Source organism: Scomber japonicus, chromosome 22 (genome assembly GCF_027409825.1).
Source record: "Scomber japonicus isolate fScoJap1 chromosome 22, fScoJap1.pri, whole genome shotgun sequence".
Classification (NCBI taxonomy): domain Eukaryota; kingdom Metazoa; phylum Chordata; class Actinopteri; order Scombriformes; family Scombridae; genus Scomber; species Scomber japonicus.
The window spans coordinates 2,996,702-3,019,160 of NC_070599.1; the positions used below are offsets into that span (position 1 = coordinate 2,996,702).

Below are 22,459 nucleotides of genomic sequence, written 5' to 3' on the forward strand. Positions count from 1 at the left end.
AGTGATACAAGGCAACATTTTTTTTTCATTGTATTCTTCTTTTTGTCACAGTTGATGAATTATAAGCACTGGTTGACAAACACTTGGCTTTGGCAAATTTGGCACCATGAGCATTTCCATACTGTTTGATAGGATCAACACAGATGTATGTTCTCGCGAGAAGAGCTTTATGTTCAATGTTTACAAGCAGTATTTATTAGCAGCAGTCTCCCCCTACCGTCAGTGCTGTACGGCCCGGCTGTGTGAATGTGCAGTCAGCGCGCTGCTGCTGGGAGGAGGCATTACCGACATTTCGTCTTTGACAGCCGACCGGAGACACCTCTCCGTCGGGAAACATTTCCATTCGCCCCAAAACGTTGTTTTCTGTCTAAGCCAGAGCAAAGAGAAGAAGAAATCTGCTCGCAAGTCGTCGGCTTCGGTTTGCTCCGCAGGAGTAGCCAGGTAAGAGAAAACTGCATGGTGCTGACCAGCCAGTGTTACTCGATAACCCGTCTGACAGCTGAAATGACAGTTATTATACGGTACAGTCATTGTGGAATCATTTTCCTCATTCGGTCTGTAACGTTACGTGTCCTTCAGCCTTTACACCGCGAGAGCTGCAAACCTATGTGTCTCCTGCAATAATGAACAATGTTCACTAACACTACACACTGTCATTATAGCACTGTACATGACTGATGTGATACCCTTTAATCTTTGCTTCATCATCGGTAGCCATGGTTACGAACCATTTCTCCGGCTCAACGGAACCGACAGCAGGTCAGACTGGGCTTTTATTACTGGAGCCTCATCACCGTATGCTTGGTGCTTATGCAAAACTCAATTGGATATACTTCCAATTTAAGGTTCGATTGTTAATCAGTAAATATATATAATTAATGGAATCGATCTGGATATCAACTCTGAATCTACAAGAGTGGTGTGTCATTTCGGCATACATATATCACGCGAGGAATAATTTGTCTTTGTAGAAATGTAGTAACACTCCGCCTTATGCTGCCCACAAGGGTGTAGGAACACTAAGTGGACGTCTAGTTTAACAGGCTCACTTCATTAATGTAATTGTGGGACATTGTGAAATTGATGAACACGGTTGGTTTTATGGCTGGAGGAGACAGTTCCGGGAAATCAATGTGTGACGCGCCTCTATGGCAGACGCATGTGGCTGCTGTATGTTGTTGGTGTCTTCTTTCCTTACATACGTTCTGTCTCCATGTCTGTCTCTCTTTCTCCCCACTTCACTCTCTCTCTCTCTCTCTCTCTCTCTGACACACACACACACACACACACACACACACACACACACACACACACACACAGTATTACATCTGCATGGTATTGGTGGTTAAATGTTTTAACCACAGCATACTGAGGCCTTTCTATTATATATCAACCAGTGTTCCATAATTCTTAATAAATGTATCACCTTTACTCAGCATTATTAACCAGTGCTTTATTTTCCATTATTACATGCCCATTATTATAATGCATAATATTTCAACCAGTGCCAATGTTGCTTGATAATGTCATTATTTCCAAGCAGAGGCATTTGGTCAGTCATGTTGTGATTGCTTTTATGTCAGTACAGAGGCAGTGTTCTCTCAGGTTGCATATTCTGTGTTTCATCCCGTAGTGTGTGTGTGTGTGTGTGTGTGTGTGTGTGTGTGTGTGTGTGTGTGTGTGTGTGTGTGTGTGCGTGCGATGGCAGATCAGATCTTCTGGGCACTCTCCTGTGTTGCATATTGCATAACAGCCAGTGATTTCAGGGATGCTGCATGTTGGCTGCATTAGTTTATGATATATGTGTGTGTGTGTGTGTGTGTGTGTGTGTGTGTGTGTGTGTGTGTGTGTGTTGTGTGTCTGAGAGAGAGAAAGAGAGATAGAGAGTAGGGGGGTGGGTGTTGGAGTCGGTGTTTGTGTGCTTAAAACAAAGTGATCCTCCTCTCCTCTCCTCCCTCCCTCCCTGCTGCTGCTGCTGCTGCTGCTGCTGCACTTTACTGTAGCCTCATTTATTGCTCCTGTAAGTCATAACAGTAAATGCATTTTTGGCAACTGGGTGCACATTCCCTAACGACTGCCAAAATGTTATCAATGCTGCATCTTTTATTCATGTTTAAATGCTGTATTTGTTTAAGGGATTTCTGTGTAAGGGAACATTTCTCTAAGTGGATTCTGACTCTGCATTTTTGGTCTCTGGGGACTCGTTCCACACTGTGGTTTTGTGTCACACTGCTTTGCTTGACAAGCTTAGAGGAAAACAGCACAAGACTCACACAAATAAGATCAAACCCATCAATGTCAGACTGTGTCAGACTCAAACCCATTGTTTCCTACTGAAGACAAACATCTTTTTTTTAAAAAGTATCTATCCTAGGTTCTGATTAATGTCTGAACAAGTTTCTCTCTTAGTGATGCTACCTGGGGAGTTGTGTGTTAATTGGGTTCCAGCTGTAATGTTAATGATATTGAATGCCACGAGTGAAAACAGTGGAATAGTTTTGAGAAATGGGTTTGTCCTTTGGAAGGTGGCATCATGGTTTGGCATGTTTGATTAATAGACTCAGTTATAGTCTGTAAGCGATCGAGAAAAATCTGCTTTTCATCTAATTCCAGATAATTGTGATTTTCATTAGCATTTTCTTAATATATCAGTTTTTCATTTGACACTAAGAATTTTGTAGTGCCCTACAATGACCATCATTAGTAATTCATATATGACATTTCGTTACAATGAACAAATCATGAACATTAATATACCTTTGTAAATGATTAGTTAATACTATGTTAACATATCACAAATATGTTGCAAATCATCTATAAATGATTTACAACTATTTGCAAATCATTAGTAAATGTTAACCTTATAATTTGTTGATATATTATTTATATGTATTATATGTATTTACAGCAGCATTGAGTGAACAGTCTCATCCCTGTGTCCTCCCAGTGCATCACACCCTCTCTAAATGTTTTGCTCTTTTACTCTCTTAATTATAGGGAGAAGCTTTTTTTTCTTTGAAATGCTCAACCTCTGACTAACAGTACAGGGTCATAGCTTAAAGCATCAGAACACTTAATGATAAAGATCTTCAGCTTTTGGCCTCTGGGTTGCTCTTGTAAGAGTTCTTTATACTTTGCTTGTGATACAGTAGCAAGCTCTACAATCACAGCTCTGGACGCCACTGTGTTCCTGTCCACTTCCTGTCCACTCCAACAGCCGCATAGGAAGATCTCAAGTTCTTCCTTCTTATGAATTCACGTAAGACCTTCTTGTATCTTCTCACAACTTGCTATGGAGTTAAAGCTGCACAGCAAGAAAAGAAAAAAAAAACTACAACAATACAATATGTTTTTTAGTTATTTCCAAAATTAACCAACCAAAACGTGCAAATCTTTGTCTCTTGTTAGTGTAACCTTCATTTGTGACAAATGTAAACTATGTTTTCTATTAGGAACTGAACATTGATTTTGTACAACCTCATCATCTACCATGTGATAATACATTATTAGCTTATTGTCAAGTTATAATACCATATTGTTAAACAGAAAATGATGCTTTTTGGACCAAGGTGTTACTGTAGATCAAGAATAGATGGTTTAACATGCTCATATAGAATTATTTTTCAATTTTTGGTCCTGGAGATGAACAGGTTTTTGGGAGACTTATTACTTCTCCCTCTTCTTTTTTATTCTGATTCTTTATTTTTACTATCTTTGTTTATTCTTCATTTTCTGCTTACTGACTTTCTTTTTCTTATCTTCAGATGATGAAGTGAAGGAGAATGAAGACAAGGAAGACAATGTTGAGAAGGAAGATGAGACTGGCTTGAATGTCTCGGATGAGTCAGATAAATCTGAGTCGCTTTGGCCAATCTAAAAGCAGTGATCAAACCCAGCTCTCCTTCTTGTCTAATGCAGAGAATTTAAAAATAGTAAAGTGTGACACATGGATGACAAAACTGCAGTTAAGACTTAAGAAATAAAAAGAGAAAGAAGAGAACAAAGCAAAATGTGAAAAGGGCTCATAGAGTATGAAATATGTGTTCATGTATATCACTTACCCATGAACTGAAGAGAAGAGTGAAGCATGATGTCTTATAGTTTCATGTTTAGGACGAACCTTTCAGAGATGTTTCTGACTGGTACAACAGCTATTAACTTGTAAACACTTCTCTCTCAAAACAGCAGAAAACATGAAACTTTTCATTCATTCTTTATTTAAACTTGAAGAATCATTTGAATCTATCATTTGAGGTCAAATGATAGAATCATGGTTTGTGCATTGCAATGAAACATTCACTGTGTGTAACAGTGGACTAAGTCCATTGTCCACTGTCAAAAAATGACTTAATGTTTGTCAAGTGCATACAATTGCCTGTTTCTAATGATACACCCACTGAAACTCATGATGTAGTATACACATACACATACTAATAATGGAGTTAAATGTAAAATACATCTCTGGCATATGTAGTGGAGTAGCATTATAAAGTAGAATAACCTTCCACTTTCTTCCTACAGCTGTTTTACTTATACTCCCAGGAGTCAGTGAAGCAGACAAATAAGGAAGTCAGTTAGGCACAATTCTAATTTTCAGCCAAAGCCTCCCTCTTTAATTGGATGTGATTTGTGTACAGGTTATTTTAACAGTCAACAATATTGTCATATAAGTTATGTATCTACCATAATGGATCAAATAAAATAAATGTATTTCCTGCATTTGTTATTCATTCAGCTCTTGCCATTGTGTTTCTGTTAATACATGTTGTCATTGTGTGAAAGCTGCACATCAGCTTTGTTTCAACATCAAAATGTAAATCTTCCAAGGGAGATGTGTGCGATTATTTTTCTTTACTGTAACATGCTTCAGTGATTTTTTTTTAAATTATTAAAATGTCTAATGGAAAGTCTATGGGAGAAATGTGTTAAAATTGATACCACCAAAACATATAAGAACTTGGTACAAATTGTGCCATCATATGGTTAGTTATTATGCATTTTATATTATGGCTAATAATTCATATACAAACAATATTTACACAGTGTGTTCTTTGGACGATGTGGATGTTACTGATATACAGCTGGCCAGTTCGCGCCTAGAAATGTGTCCCATCATTTTGGATTTTTTTGGTGAACACAGTTTTGGTTCATTGTGGCTAATATTTCATCTAATCTTCACCAAACTTGGTACACGTCAAATTTAAATTATCCTGAAAGAAAACACCTGAGTTTGTCTTTGGGTATCACTTATTGTTTGTAAGTGGTTACCAAAATTTTGAAGGTGTTGATTGATGCCTTTAACGGGTGATAACTCTGCAATGCTACATTGGATAGCAAACAGATCTGGGAATCTTGTGCATACACATACATACAGTCACATTGCATGAGTGAGTAACATTTGATACAGTTCTACTCACAGATGGCACTACTGCAATATTGTAATATGATATTTCTACATTTCTGTTGTTTTTAATACAATGCAACTCAATACTTAAGTTCTCCATGAGAATGTGCACGACATATTGAAGTATGGCACTAATATCCCCACCTTGTGGCCATTAATGAAACACCATCATACTACTTATTAACTGCCATATCTCTTCAATGTAATATTCCATGGTAAGCAAATTCAGTAAGGTTTACAGATAGAGATGCTGAACAAGTCTGTAGCATTTGATACAATTTCACCTATAGGTGACGCTACAAGAAGACGAGTGGAAAGAAGAGAAGAGGAGGAGAAAATTGGAGAAGAAATCAGAGGGGGAGAGGAAAAGGAGGGAGGATGAGGAGAGACTTGGATAAGAGAGGAGAGGGGGTGAGGAAAGTAGGGAAGTGGAGGAGAGACTTAAAGAAGAGGAGAGGGGAAGAGGAAAGGAGGGAAGAAGAGGACAGACTTGGAGAAGAGAGGAGAGGACAGCAGAGGATGGGTGAGGAGGGGGGACCTGGGGAGGAGAGGAGGAAAGACTTGGACTAAGAGGAGAAAAGGGACAGATAGGCAGTGTGTGATTATATACGTACATATATACACTATACTTACACTTAGACCATTTCCCCATTCAAGTGAGTGGTAGTAGTACTGTGTTAAATGTAACTTCATTATTTTTTACCCACCTTTTCAGTCTAACAGCACTGACCCTGGTTGGATCACTGACAGTCAGTGCTGTCATTGTGTCTGCTAATGAAGTCAGATGAAAGATGGTGGAGTTAGAGGTTTTACAGAAAGCAACCCTCATTCTGGAGCTTCTATGTATATAAAATATAATGAATAAAAATAATATGGAGCGCATTGTGTAACTTGTTCTATGTGAACTATAATCAAACAATTTTTATACCACACACACACGCACGCACACACACACACACACACACACACACACACACACACACACACACACACACACACTGTCCAGCACTGTGTTGCCTTCTATCTCAGAAACCTTCAGAAGTGGGTTTAGGGCCATTTATGGACACACGGTTTTGGTTCAGTTCAGGGCCAGTTTCAGTCTGACAGTGTTCACCACAGACCTAAACTGAGTCCAGCAGTATACTGCCTAGTCCAGTGCTGTGTCATGTACAAAATGTATTACTGTGTTCATTTCACATACAAACAAAGTGTATATTTAGTGTGAGTTCACAAATGTCTCATTCTCAAATCAAGTTATGAATCTGCACCAAAAAAATTCTGTCAGAAAAGCAAAATACACAATAGACAAGTTGCATAAACTGTGACATGATCACATCCACTGAAACGTATTATTAAACTATATGTGTTAATACTCAGTTAAAGCATGTAGTACTGAAAGTCATGAGGACAGGAAAACCTGTATTTAATGTGGATTGATTATAGCATTGCAAGTAGTGTAGGACTATTATTATTCTTGTTCAACTGTCAAATAAATATAATGATTCAACCCTGCATTTTCAGACAACAAAACAATCAATTAAAACTGGGATTCAATTTCATGAAAAATTGCTTGAAAAAAAATGAGATTTTAATTGTTGAAATGTCTCACAGAACTGACCGGTGTGGTGGTGACTAGGACTGGGCGAATACAACAATTGATCAGAATATATTTCATACACTATAGAGTAACTAGAGAGTGTTTATCAAGTAGAGAAGAGTGAGTGGTACTTGGATGATGCTGCTTTGTTTTTGTTTGCTATCATATTCTGCTCTATTGTATTCTAATCCATTCTCAGCCTCGTTCAACACTCTCTAATTCCACATGGTGTTCTGTTGTGCTGCAATGACTTACTGTACTTTTGTTGGTGTGTGTGTGTGTGTGTGTGTGTGTGTGTGTGTGTGTGTGTGTGTATGTGTGTGTGTGTGTGTGTTATGTCCTGTAATCGTGGTGTTGTGTGAAACATTAGACAGCCAAACTGCAAAATGGAAAATTCCAGTGATTCCCCTGCTGCCAGTCAAACTGTCACAAGGCTGAGACGCTTCAGTGATGCTGGCTTCTGTGGGTGTTACACTCTGTTAAAACAGCTCCTTCAATGGTGGGAATGTCATGAATTTCAATTCATCATCGTATGTTTGGAGCTTTCTATCTCAGTGTATTCAAATATTGATCAGTATTGTGACCTAGTACAATTTCTGTAAATGGAACTGAGAAAAACATGAATACTCTGCATGGTAATGAGAGAGAAATAAAGGGAGAAATTGGTGGTGTATTGTAATCCGCATCCAGTAAAGCACACAGTAGACAAGCATTTGCATTCTGTAACAGTAGCCATTAAACCCTTCCCCTGGAACAGCAGCCTACAACTAACTGCAGCATTATGATCTGCTGCTTTTTGAATAGGGGGAAATTAACTGATGAATCTTGGCTGTAAACATCTATACTGAGCTGCAGCTACTATAGCAATGTGAAAGTACCATGAAGTCCCAACTTTTCTTGAAATACTAAGGCGATCATTGTTTCAGTCATTATGGTCTCATTCTTACAACTGGGTATTAGGTCTATATACTTAAAGAAAAAAATTCTCACCTGGAGGAGGGGGCAGGGTAATATTTTAAGAAAAAACTCAGAATTTCTGAGATTAAAGCCGTACATTTATGTACTCAGATATTCTCTGGCATTATAAAGTTGCACATTTGCAAGAAAAAAACTCAAAAAAAGGTGTTTGCCAAAAAATCATGTAGCCTCACTTTGCAACACTGCAGAGACGTGGCTTGTCGTGCATGATACCTGCCGTGGAAGAACTGATCAAATAGTACTTCTCAGTAGGGTTTAACAATAAGTAGATACTTGTTATCTTAGTCCAGAATCACCACATCATCCTAAACTATTTTTTTCTCGTAAATTTACGACTTTAATCTCAGAAATTCCCTAACCCATAACCCTAACCCTTTTTTCTCAAAATATTACCCCCACCTCCTCCATCGGGTTTGTTGTGTGTGTGTGTGTGTGTGTGTGTTGTTTTTTTTGTTTTTTTACATATTTGACACTAATACTGATTGTATAATCTTGAAAATTCAGGCCCTCTAATACGTATACTGGTGGTCATTTGTAAATGATTGCTCCATTACTAAGATTTGAAGACTTTGATGTCTGCTGTATGGCTGTTGATTGACAGCTGTGATTGACAGTTGGCTCACTTGCTGCTCTCTCCTGCTCTGAGACTCACACTGAGATGGATTGTTGTCTCTGAGTCTCTCTAAGTTGAATGTTACTTGATTACAATATCTACACAATTTAACTTAAGTAGCTAATGCTGGTCCAAGTCTGCAGCACTCAGTGTTCCTAGTAAGACAGCATTTGTTTGGGTCCAAGGTAGTGGGGTGTGTTTCCAGAGGGTGAAAGGCAACACCCAGCACTCCCTATCTGGAAGGTCCTGGCACAAATGGAAAAGATGGCGCTGTCTGTAAGCTGCAACTTTGGACTACAATCACACACTTTGCTACTTCTATGTTTAGATAGCAACAGTGATCTTTTCTGACAAGATTGATCATTTATTTATTTAAGGCCAGACAATCATTGGTTATTTTTTAACATCTAAATCTAAATCTACCACAAGGGAATGTTCTGTGTTATGAAAAGGATTGCACTGCATGATGACGACCAGTATGATCCAAACTGCTCGACAGTTGCAGCATCATTGTACTGTCAGTTTGATCACTGAGGTGTTTTTGAAAAGAAAACCTCTTCTGTTCTGTTATTGCAGTTTTGTCTTGGGGCTCCTTTTATCTTTTCTATGTGAGCTTCTATGTGAGCTTTCTTCCTATATATAGCTATTATTTAACCACATGCAGTTCTTCAGTGACTCTATAATGAAGATTCACCTGGTTGAGCAAAGATCTGTTTTCTATTAATTTGTCTTTTCAGGATATTTTTTTGTTTTGTAAATCAGTAACTAATATACAGATAGACTGCTTCTATACTCTGTCCAATGTTTTATCCTAAGAGACACATGACATGCCCCGCCCCCACTGAAACCAATCCTCCTGTGAACTTCATACACAAATTCCTTAGTCTAATTTGAGAAGTGACACAGTCTCCCCCCCACCCAGTCCCAGGCCCCTCTACTGAATGTCTCCCTGTACCCCCCTCTCTTATTTCCTCACCCTCTAAAACTCCTCCTCTTGTCAGCCCCCTCTTGTCTGTTTTGTATTCACCTGTTCCTCTTTTACCTCCTCTGTTCTCACAGATCACCATCAGAGGTAATCAAAGTTTTACTCACATTTTAGTCTTTTGATTTTTGTTAGTTTTAGTCAAGAGAAACTAAAAATATTTAAGTTGAGTTTTCATAATGCCTTTTTTTCTTTTTAAGATCATTAGGCACCACAGTCACCATCTTTGTTGAGTTACCATGGTTACAGGTTAGCATAACTGTGGTGCTCTTTATACATCTATGGTTTGAATGGAATGTTTCTGCTCACCTACCATTAGCATTAGCATTAGCACAGCTAATTTTTTTCCTCTTCATTTTCAGACTAAAACTGCAAAAACAGAGCTTTTCCACACTTCACTGTTGAAATGGTTGGACTCTGCTCACAGTAAACTAAATGTCAGGAATCTGCTGGGAAAACAGAAGTAATGTTTCTTCTTTGCAGCTTAATGTAGACATAGAGCCCCAACTTGCGGTCGGTGCACAGTGGATGGCGGGCGTGGTGCATGTGTCTTTATTAGTTTAACCTCAACACAGTTGTCTAAATAGCAAATACACTTGCACCAGTCTGTGCTCCTATGGGTGTGTTGGTCTCTAAATGAGGTGTGGTCAGGTTCATTGGTGGCACGTTGCTATTTTGAGGCAGAGGGAAGCGATTGAGCTACTGACCAAACAAAAACAGGCATGCAGCAGCACATAAACATGCAAAACATTACAAATAAAAGGATTACAATGTGAATTCATATTATGATGTACATCAACATATTAAAAATACATGTCATATTAGTTAGTCATAATATTTATATATTATTTTGGAGGAGGAGGGGGGGGATCACACAACAGTATGAAGGATTAACATGATTAAAAGAGTTTATGAACAATATTTAACACATATTATAGAGGTGACATGGATCAGATTTACATACTTTCAACAATTAAAATCCTGCTGAGTTGATTGTGGGTGATTCTTACAGTCTGTTATCCACAGCTGTTTATACTGTAGGACTGACAGCCGCTCACTGTTTATTAAATCAGCTGATGACACCAGGCTGCTGCAGTATAACCACACACATCTTTACTTTATTATTGAAACGCATTGCTGGATAAATGTGCCGTTATAATAGCAATCCACCAAAGTTGCAGCGCTCATGGATATTAAAGGGAATGGGAGATGACACTCTGATTGGTTTACCGCGTGTTACGCCCAAAACACGCCTATGATTAATGAGGGGACTTAAGTCAAACTCTTTTAGACCATGCGCCTGGCGCAGTGACCATTTTTCCACCATTGAAATAGTAAAAGTGGATTTGGACACGCCCCAAAGGCACTTTTGCCACATGATTTGCTCCATGCGCTATAGATCATTAAAATGGGGCCCATAGTCTAAAATCCTGTTCACTGTCAGATTTTTTGGGAGGAGAAGCTCAAACGTGGGATAACATAGTGATATTTCTTTAGTGGGCATTAGAAATGTAGATACAATAAATAGGGACACTGCATTATTCATAAAATATACGCATTTCATTAAATCCACATCCACAATACTTGATCATGTTACATTATCTTACCTTTTATAAATGTAGCTGTGCTGCTACTCTTTCTTTTCTCATTCTCTCTTAAGTGTAGACGAGTGTATACTGTATTTAGTCCATAAATCTGTTTCTTTGTCAGATGACATTACTGACACACAGAATGTCACTGAATGTAAGATCTCTTAACATTAGAGCAACAGCTCAAAACACCTAAATCAACTTTTGAACAACAGATAAGATTGGCTGCTGGAGGAGACTGATGACGAACAGATGCTGTAGCTAATTGAAAAATATATGTATTAATATGTCTATTTAGTTTTTATTTGTTGATGGAAAAATTTCAACCATTTCACCATAATTCTAATTTTGGAAGGTTATTTTTATTCATTTTTAGTCTAATTTTCATTGTAAAAGAAACATCAACAAAAGATGTCTTACTTTTTGTTGACAAAATGAACACTGGACAGTTATGGTCAATGCAGCTGATTGAGGCTTTCAGTGAAAGTACTGGGGTTTGAAGTTCATTGTACATGTACTCAACATCATTAGTGTTTTCAGTTTAGTGCTTTTCCTCTGTCAAAATAGCATCATGAAGTAGTGTGAAAGTGCAGGAATCTGTGACTGCAGTGCTGATGATCAACATTCAGGAAGATACATCATGGAAGTTGAACTATTAATCATTTGAATATTGAAATAGCAATTTGCTGTGATTTGAATTGGTTAATATTAACCAGGGTCTTAACAAGCTGTAGGAGGTGAAAGGTTAAGACAGTGATGGATCATTTTGACAGTCTTCTGTTCGCAGTTGTTTTTTGATGCTCAGGTGACTTAAGTGGTGTAGTCCTGCTTTGTCCATTTAACCAAGATTAGGACATTCCTCTCATTTGCAGATCTAGAGAAGCTTTTATATCCTCCAGACTTGACTATTATGATGCATTTTATTCTAGTGTATATAGGTGAAACCTCCAAAAGACTGTAACTAATATGAAAAGCTGCTACCAGGTTGTTCACATGTTCTAAGATAGTCATCCACATCACACTAATGCTTGCTGCCCTTCACAGGTTACCTGCCAGTTTTAGAATTTATTTTAAGATTTTATTGCTGGTTTTTAAAAAGGGTGTCAGGCAGTTTGTCCACAAGATGATGTTTATTTTTTAACTGTACCATGCCCTGCTTAGTACGTATCATAGCTGATATATCGTTATCAGATTCTTTAAACTTATCTTTATCAATATCAGTATCTAGCTTCAGTCTAGCTGACTCGTTGTCACTCTGTTGAATTGGTCATATGATGGGATGGGACCCCTACTGCCTCCGATCTCTCTTCACAAATTCTGTTCTGCTGTTGTGCTTTCGGAAGGCTACGTGGTTCTGTACTCAGCCGTTCACATGAAAAGTGAAGGAAGTAGTTATGTAAACAATAATTGAGATCTTTTTTGGCAAATAGCAAAAATTATTGGACACACTGTTAGATGAGCGGATAAGCACTTTTCTTAAAGTCTGCCAAGGCCTTGAGAACTGCACTTTTAGGCCTTCACCTAATATTTGGTGCCCTCTGGTAATCACCCATTCCACCTTTCCCTCTCCTCTCCTTCTCCAGCATCCTTATACCCTACTTTCCTGCAGCCTCACTCCCCCTCTTCTCTTCTCCCTCCTCCTTGTTGTTTCTGCCATGCAGCTGTCTCTGCTATTAATAATTGCGATGCACCCGCCCCCATAAAAAAACATCGTTCCTACCGCCATTCCTGCATTCTCTCTCCTTCCTTCTCTCTTCCATGTTACACTGTATGAAGTCTTCCACTAAAGTTCAGCTCTCAGCATAATTCAGTGCATTCCATAAACTCTACATAAACATTCTAGGATCAGACCTTTAGGCTCCTCAGCTCCTAATGAGAATTTAACATACAAGTGACTTGCAAGTGTTCAAACCCCCTCCTAAATTAATCATTCACTGAATAAAGTAAATTACAACAAGAAATATTAATACATAGTAGAGTGCTCTACTATAATGTATGATAATAATGATTGAGAATAAACAATCACAGATTTCTACAGAGAGGATTCTAAGATAGTTAATGAACCCTGAGAGAAAGACAATATTAATGACTATCCAAAGTGCATCAAACCATTAAACATTAAACACTTAGCATAAGTGTTTGTCCCATCTCTAACAGACAGAAAGTTGTATAAAATATTTTTTAGGGGTAAAAATGCAATAATTATTTATTTATTTTTAGCTGTGCTGAGATCAAATTTTGGGGGGTGCTTGGGCACCCACAAAAAGGGTCTAAAATCGCCCCTGCTGTGATGTCAAGTCACTTTTATTTGTATTGCACCAAAACACAACAGAAGTTATCTCAGGGCACTATTCTCCAAGAGCAGGTCTAGACCATACTCTTGAGGCAGCTGTGGCTACTGGAAGTAGTCGTTCACTAATCAGAAGATTGGCAGTTCAATTGCCGGCTCCTTCAGTCCACATGCTGATGTGTTATTGGGCAAGATACTCAACTCTAAATGACTTCTGATGGCTGCACCAACAGTGTATGAATGTGTGTGATGGTTAGTTTCCTCCTGATGACCAGGTTGGTACCCTGTGTGGTAGCTCCTGTCATTACTGTATGAATGTGTGTGAATGACTGAATGTAACATGTAGTGTTAAAGTGCTTTGAGTGGTCAAGAGACTAGAAAAGTGCTATATAAGTACAGTCCATTTACACTGTGACACAACATTCCCCCATGAGTAAAGACTTGACGAAAGCGGTAAGGAAACACTCCCCCTTTTAATGGGAAGAAACGTCAAGCAGAACTGGGTTATAGAGGGGCAGCAATCTGGTTTGTCCAGTTGGGTTGAAAGAAAAAGAGGGTGGGGACAGAAAGACGCACAAAGAAGCACAGCAACAATAATAATTAAAGCTGCCAGCAGTGATGAATGGGCCCTCGCGCCTTGGAGGTAGCGGAAGCTGTTATTTTTAGTAGACTCAACTGCTTTAATGTCATTTTCAAAAGATCAGACACCTACAGCTGATTCAGAATACTGCTGTTTAAGTTCTCACTAAGACCAGGAAAGTAGATGACCTATACACTGGCTTCCTGTCAAACAAAACAAAATATATTTATTTTTATTTATTTATTTAAAATATATTTTAAAATATTGATGTTGATTTATAAAGCACTGAATAGTTTACACAATACATTTATGATCTTCTGCTACATTATGAAGTATCTAGAACAAGTCAGTACTTAAACCAAACTAAAACCAAGACTTCTCTGTTTGCCACTTACCTTGCAAGGCAGCTCAATTAACAAGATTGCATAAGAATCCATCTTGTCAGGCTTCAGGTTATGTCCTTGTGTTTAAACTTGTGGTGGTTGAGGGTCCTAAGGATTCTTGCGCAATCTCATCATCACCAATACAGCTGCCTTACAAGGTAAGACAGTGACAGATGTTGATAGAGAGCTTGTTTATCCAATCACCAATATTGTTTTTTTTAAGTGTGTGCCCTGTTCCAACCAGTTGCCAAAGATGACATCTCAGATTGTTCTGTGTAACAAACCATCTGGCACATAAGGTTAATTTGTCTCTAAATTTTATTGAATCTTAACATATCTCGCACTGCATTGTAAGCTTTAGAGATCATTCTTCCCACTACACAAGCGGCACGATTGTGACGAAGCCTGTCACAATCAGACAAAATTAAAGAAGTGAAAACACACAGCTTTAAAACATCCAGCAACAGCAAAATGCAGTGCTAGTTACAGTAACTAGTAAAATGATTACTAGGAAAACAGACTCCCATGCTATAGGAGTCATAATAACAAGGCCAAGATTGTGATAGACAAGCCTACTTGACAAAATCTGGTGCCAGAGCACTCAACAAATGAAAACGTACATGGTGACAGTGCACCCCCACACAGGCATTACTCATGCCTGCACATAGGTCATATAAACACAAAACACACGTGTGCAGATTGATTATTAGTCAGATAAATAATAAATAAGTTTCACTTACATCATTGGCTGACTCTTCAGGTTTGTCAGTGTGGATGGCGTGCTCCAGTGCTCCAGTGCATTAGCAGTTGTCTCATTCAGCTCTCGCTCAGTCGAACAACTAGTGCTTGCTTTCTCATCTTTCTTTTTTTAAGAAACTGCCTATTTTTGGAAGCATTGATTTTTCCGTCTCGGCTGCTTCTTTCGATTTTCACTGCTGAAACCCGCTGTTGTGTTTGTAGTCCACTGCGCATTTTAAGTGCTGTGTAAAATACAGAAGTACACACGGGCACACAAGCATTTTTGAGCATCAAATCGCCCATTACCGCTTGTTTAAAATGAATTCAAAAATGTAAAATAGAAGTATGAGTCAAAAAACTATATGCTTGTGTATGTTCAACTGTTTGATGTTATTGTATTGTTATTTATATGGTGAATGACTGATTCCAAGTATGAGACACCATGGAGAAAATGATTTTCACTGTTACTGAGACACACATAACAGAGACAGACAGGTAGCAGAGTATTGAGTATTGACAGCCTGTGAGAAGTGCTGGTGTCCTGTGTACTGGTGAATACCTGTCCAGTTGAAGCACACACTGGAAAATGGAAGTGAAGATTTTATCTCATTAATAGGCATGTCCATGCAAAATATGATCCTGGTAGTGAGACACTGTTCACAAGTCTATTCCAGAGCCAGTTCCTCTCACGTTTCTCTGAAGTGTTGAGGTTCCCATATCATATCTCTAAAGATGATGTCAAACTGGTGTGAACTTATGAACTCCTAAAACATAATCAGATAGCTCTATATGAATCATATTACATCTCATTTGTTGACAGAACACCAGAAACTTATATAGGTGTGTAAAGTTGTGTAAATTCAACCACTCACATTTATACATCTTTATGTTAGTACTGCACTGTGTGTCTGCTTAGGTGACAGTGTTCACATGTTCATTAAGAGGCATAAAGACATCAATTCTAGTTTGCACTCTGACAGACTGTGCAGACCCTTGTGAATGATCACCTGTAAAATTGTATTATATATTTAATGGGCTTCACCAAAGTCAGGGTTTGAGTGTGTCCTCTGCACACCACCCTACTGCAATGAGCCAATGAGCTTCACAAACACTGTGTCGTACCCCATTTTGTGTTTGCTTATAAATGTGCAACAATGCCCGGAGACAGTTGTCTCCCACCTGTCAAGTTACAGGCTGCTGTTTATGTTTTGCAATGTATGGTTGTCATAGTGACAGGATTAGCTCGGAGGAGCAGTAAAGGATAAGGGGCAACTGTGTGTGTGTGTGTGTGTGTGTGTGTGTGTGTGTGTGGATACTATTTTTGAACATGCTCCGTCTCAGTTGTATAGAGAATCTATTTTGGTGATTGTAATTGGACTTTAAATACTACAACATGTTGTTCAACATGGACAGTGTTAATGGAGCCAAAGAGGAGACTGATCTTTTTTCGACTTGTGTTCGCTGAGTTCCACAGAATACTTCCAAATGCTTGTATAAAAAGTTTTGGCTTGGCCACTCCATCATATTGTCTTATCTAAACAACTGTCATACAACATTAACACAAGTGTAGATACACAGCAAACATTGTCCAGCTGATATGCCCTTCAGCATCAAACTGTTTGTGTGTGTCCGTTTAAGGTCAGTATATTTTTGTGTGTCAATTCTATTATTGAACAAACCACAAACAAACTGCAGGTGACATCTAATGTATTATTTTCATTGAGCAAAGAGGAAATGTATGGGGATAAGACCCTATAATAAATTGGAGCCATTTCAGACCTCCACCTCCATCAGCTCCCAGAGTCTAATCAATTCTCCCATTCTAAGGATACTTCGATTGGTCCCTTCTTTTAAAAATGTGTCTCTCGTAAATCTTCTAACTATATAGAAACACAACTCTAAATCAGTTGTAGGGTCCCTTTAAGTAAGAATATGCATCTGCCAAGAGTATCAGTTTGAAGTTCAGACTTATGGTTATTTGAATTGTATCCTCTTGAGTAATTAAAGAGGACCTATAGAAACCTAATTTATGATTAGATGAAAGTGTGAGACTCAACAGGTCAGAGTTGAGTGCTGGCAGGAACTGGAGTCCACTGCTGTTTCTTTAATTACTTTTTATTAGGTGCAAGGACAGCAGAGAGCTCCAGTTTCTTCCTGAGCTGAGTTAAGCCCATGGACTGAGATCTATGATCATTTGTCCTTCTCTAGAGGGTTGTGCCAAAACAACTGGTTTATTTGCTCACTAGTCAACGGCCTCCAAAAATCACCAACTATGCTTATAATCAGTTTATTTGTTTGAGTCATTTATCAAATACAAATATTCTCCATTCTTTGGATTTGATACTTTTCTGTTTACTAACACGATAAATTGAATATTTTTTTGGATTGTGGTTTGAAAAAAAAATGAAGACATCACTTTGGGCTTTGGAAACTGAGATAAAGCACCAGATATAATGATTACTCTGGCATCCACCCAATCAACAATGTATATTTTATGCTATATGAAACAACAATAAAGCCAGTGGAGCAGGTTCAACTTTTCTTTGGAGATAGGGAAACATTTTATTTGAGACAGCGTTCTGGACTCTCACCCAATGAGAGTCACTGTTCCTCTGACTACACCCACCTATAGACCAAAATAAAAAATATCCCTTCCCCCATTCTTCCTACAGCACCCACAAGCTACAGTGTCCATACAGTCTCTTATAGTTATTGAGTTTCATACTCTGAGGAGATACATGTGTTATGTGCCAAGTGCCATTTTAATCCATCAAACGATTTGGCATTTATTAGGATTTTACTCTGATGCCTTTTTATAGTGCCCCGTATGACCACACACCTGTGCAAGGGGCTTTAAACATGTCTGCATGCTGAAAGAAAATAGCTGTCCCTCCTTCGTAGTGGAAACTTCAGCCATGTGAATTATACTTAGTAGAGCCCAACTGCCAGAGTATTTTTGAGGCAGATACCAATATTGATATTTGAAAGTAACTCTGATAATGATATATCAGACAATTTTAGTTAAAGTCTGTGTAAAGTAAGAATAAATATGTGTTCTGAGTTTGACATACCACAGAAAAGTGTGTTGTTAACCACCCTGCCAAATTTGAATGATTAAAAAAATCGCCAAATATATGAAATTAGGCTTCAAAGTTGTGTAAAACTCAGCCTCTTTCTCTGCTACCAAACGCTGTGGGAGTGCCTGGTGAGTTCGCTGAAACCGCGCCCCCTACCAAGTGTCACCTGTCAATCAAAGTCACCACCTCCACCAGAAACATGGACGCTACGTCTGAGAGCTTTCTGCTGCTAACTCAGCTGCTAGCTCGGCGGCTAACTCAGCTAACTGGCTAACTGTAGACTATAGTAGTAGTAGTGTGTGCTGAATGTATTTATACCTCTACAGCAGCAGGGGCGGGTTTATGCTAATCAATGCCACGTTACATAACACAGCGGTGATTTTCAGACCCACCCACTAAATCCTGAACACAGAAATGTTGAAACACAGTTTGTGAAGCCTAGCTCCACAATTCAAATCTAAATGGTTGGAATGCTTTTTACACCTTTTTTAGAAATACATTTATGACCTATTTAATGTGTTTAGAAGACAATGTCTGAATTCACTTCTCACGGTTTTTAAATTTTAACTGATATAAACATTAGGACAGACTAGGGCTGGACGATTATGGCAAAAATCATAATCACAATTAATTTGATCGATATTGAAATCGCGATTATAAAACATGATTATTCATAGATGTGTAAACATAAGCATTTATTGAACCACCAGAACTCAACTTGAAATATATTTGAACACCACAACCAGAAATAAATTAAAATCAAGAAAAATATATATCATGATAATTGGAAATAATAATAGCAATATGTAAAAACAATAAATAAAAATAAATAGCCAAAACCTACCAAAACAAAAATCCCCTGGCTGGTCGTGTTGCCATGGTGACACCATGATGGGGTGCACTGTGTCAAGCAGTTCACATGCTCTCACGCCACACCTGTCATTTCTCACGCTGAGAAGTGATCTCACCGCACAGAAATTAATTTATTATGTAATCCATACATCCCAACTCTCTGCATATTGATAGCGGTTCCCTGACCCCGCAAATGAGACACAAAAATGAGAGTCTGTAGCGAACGAGCAAGAGCGTGCACTAGAGAGTGACTGCAGGCGCTTGTGTGTGTGTGTGTGTGTGACTATCAATGCAGCGCATGTGAGAGCGCAGCGTCCTGATAGCTGTGTGATGTCACTGAAGATGTCCCAGTCCTACCTTTCTTCTTGTCAACCAAAGGCGTTTCTGTCATTTTAAATCTCCCAGATCTGCACAGAGACACACCGTTCCTCCAGCGGGTCTAACATAAGGGGCGGGACACAGAACTTGCTGGAAAAGACAGGGGCGTTGGATTTATGTCACTGGTGCGCCGCACCAGGCGGAACAATAATCGTTTTATGTCGATGATTACGTTTTTATAATCACGGGAGGCCAAAATCGATATCGCAATTAAAATTCAATTAATCGTCCAGCCCTAGGACAGACTATAGAATGCTGACAGTGTTTCACTGTAACACTAACTTATAGGCAATGGGCTAATATCAGCCAACATATAAGTCTTGACACTTGGTCAGGCTGTAATACCCAGAGGTGGTTTATTATTTTATTGGGCAGTGCGTATGTGTGTCCTAACAAGGAACCACTTGATTCAAACTCTAGGGGTCCTTTAAATCACAATTCTATTTGGTAAACTGCATCACGAAATAACACTATTTCAATTCAAATTATAAATGCCTTAAAACTAATTCTAACTGCAAATCCACACAAGTCCATAATAGGAAATAATGAGTAACCACTGTTTCAGTGTATAATGTGCTTTAGTGGTGCATACCCTTTCCACAAACAAACTCACAATTTATAAGCTACCACAAGCTAACTACAACACAGTGAACCTGAGTGGTTCCCTTAAGGTCCTAGGTCTTAGATAGGTAGGTTGGTACATGTGGGTACTGTTATGTAACCTTGTTACTAACTCTACAGCTTAGCACAGATCTAGCTGATGAAAACAAGCACACATTTCCATTTATTCATTTCTATTTGCTTTGCAGAATTTGTTGAAATTCACCTAGTATTTGTTTCTTACAAATGGAACTGTAGAGACTAAGGAGGATTCAGCATCTCCTGAGCTTGGGCAGTGCAATGGCTTTTACAGCCACTTATGCAAGAGCTGTTGACTCTATACAGATATTTAAGAACAGTGACTACTTTGTGATTGGTATCAGATCAGCAGATTCTAATCACATTTTATCAGTATCTGTATCGGTATAAAAACCCAATTCCAAGTGCTATTAAGCATGTTGACAGCCACCAAAGAGCAGCTAGTCCTGACCACAAGCAGAAGCAGTGCAAGCTGTTTGATTCTGTTGTAGAACTGACATATTCATCTGTGCTGTAGAGCAGCAGGACTCTGATGTTGTCTTGGTTTTCTGTTGAATATTTAATAAGTCTTTTCTGGGAAACCACAGCCCACCTATACTTCTGTGCTCACTGTTCTGTCCACTGATAACCTGCACAAACTTGTCATGAATAAACATTCCTTGTTAAAGCAAAGCAGCTCAACATGATGAGAAAATGTCAATGCAAAAATGTTATGTGTGAGCAATACTGCACATGTAAAACTAAAAATAAGAATTAAATTTGAGTTGTCTGCCTGTTTGAGCAAATCTTTGAATCTATGTTGATGACACATCTAGATTTCCTTCTTCCTCTGTCCTCTCATCCCTTTCCTCATCTGATTTATCCTTCCCTCATTCAATCTGTTCTCTATCACTCTCCTTTACTGTAATCACATTACTCTCTCTCTATCTGTCTCTCTCTCTCTCTGTCTGTAGATCTGAGGGGAAGCAGAGCAGACCCAACCCTCCCTGATTGAAGAGAAAATCACGACCACAGCTCCAGCCACACAGATCATTGTTTCCATCATGCAGACCTCTGTCCTTCTCCTTCTCTCCCCAGTCCTCCTCTTGTCTTTTCTCATCCCTGACTGCTCTTCCCAGAGTGAGGCAGACCTTATTGTTCAGACACGTGCAGGCCGGGTTCGTGGTGTGCGCCTGCCTGTGCCAGAACGGAGCTATGTCACTGCTTTTCTGGGAATCCCCTTCGCTGAGCCGCCAGTAGGGAAGCGGCGTTTCCGTCATCCTGAGCCCAAAGGTCAATGGAATGGGGTGTTTCCGGCCGTCACCTACCCCAATGCCTGCTACCAGTTTGTTGACACGACATACCCTGGCTTCCCTGGCATAGAGATGTGGAATCCCAACAGAGATATGAACGAGGATTGCCTGTACCTCAATGTCTGGGTGCCCCCCTCACCCAGACCTCACAATCTAACTGTCATGGTGTGGATATACGGTGGAGGTACTTGATCATGACTTCTTCAGAATGAGTCAAAATATAAAGTTAGACATGATGTGTCATTCTTCCAGTGGGTCAGCAGTGGATAGCATACAACAGAACACATACAATGGCTCAATAAGCCAGCCAATAATCAAAGTAAGCAGGATAAAATACACAAATGAACACTATCACATTGTGTGGAAATGGTCAGCAGTAATGTTATGTAGTAGACATGTACCTCCAACTATCTTGACCAAAATTACAGCAGATGATATTGTCTTACTAATATTGCTTTTCAGCATTCTTCTATATCCAGTTCACACTGTAGGTTAGGCTGTCAATCTTAATTGAAGTTCAAACTACCTTTTGAAGGTGGGAAAAATATGTTTTTGGTCTGTAATCATCCGTCCAAATTCAAAACTTCAAACGTATAAAAGCTTGTTCAGGAAATAAAACCTGGGTAGGGTTGTAAGCATATATTACAGAAACTAGCATGGCTAGTTTAGTATAACATCCACTCCTCCACTCTTTGTAAATTGCAGACCGGTATGACAGGCAAAGGCAAGGGTTATGTGATTGGCAGTCAGTAGGAACATTTTAGATAGCCTTGCTAGCTTATTGTTGTGTAAAATAAGGTACACTGAAGAAGGACAAAACATAAAAGTCTTTGGAAAATAAATAAAAATGATAATCATGAAAACTGTTCAACTCTCTGCCTTTATTTTCTCATTGATTTAGTTTTAATACATTTAGATTGTAACAATATAAAACATTTGAAATCTAAAAATGTTAACCATGAGAGAAACAAACTAAACACTTGTAACCGCTGACCTCACTTCAAATAAACCACATTTATTATTATTAAGTATTATATTACTTTCCAATTTCTGTATCATGGCTTAGT

The 22,459-nt window shown here is 38.7% G+C and overlaps 1 protein-coding gene across 1 annotated transcript in view; it reads left to right on the plus strand.

Annotated features, from left to right (window-relative positions):
• The first annotated feature begins 246 nt into the window (after positions 1-246).
• The window catches only part of ache (acetylcholinesterase), a 37,326-nt gene continuing 15,113 nt past the window's right edge, over positions 247-22,459 (plus strand). Inside the window, exons 1-2 of the mRNA XM_053343484.1 lie at positions 247-441; positions 21,054-21,576. Coding sequence (XP_053199459.1) covers positions 21,144-21,576 — 433 coding nt within the window. The 5' untranslated portion in view covers positions 247-441; positions 21,054-21,143. The remainder of the gene's footprint in view (positions 442-21,053; positions 21,577-22,459) is intronic.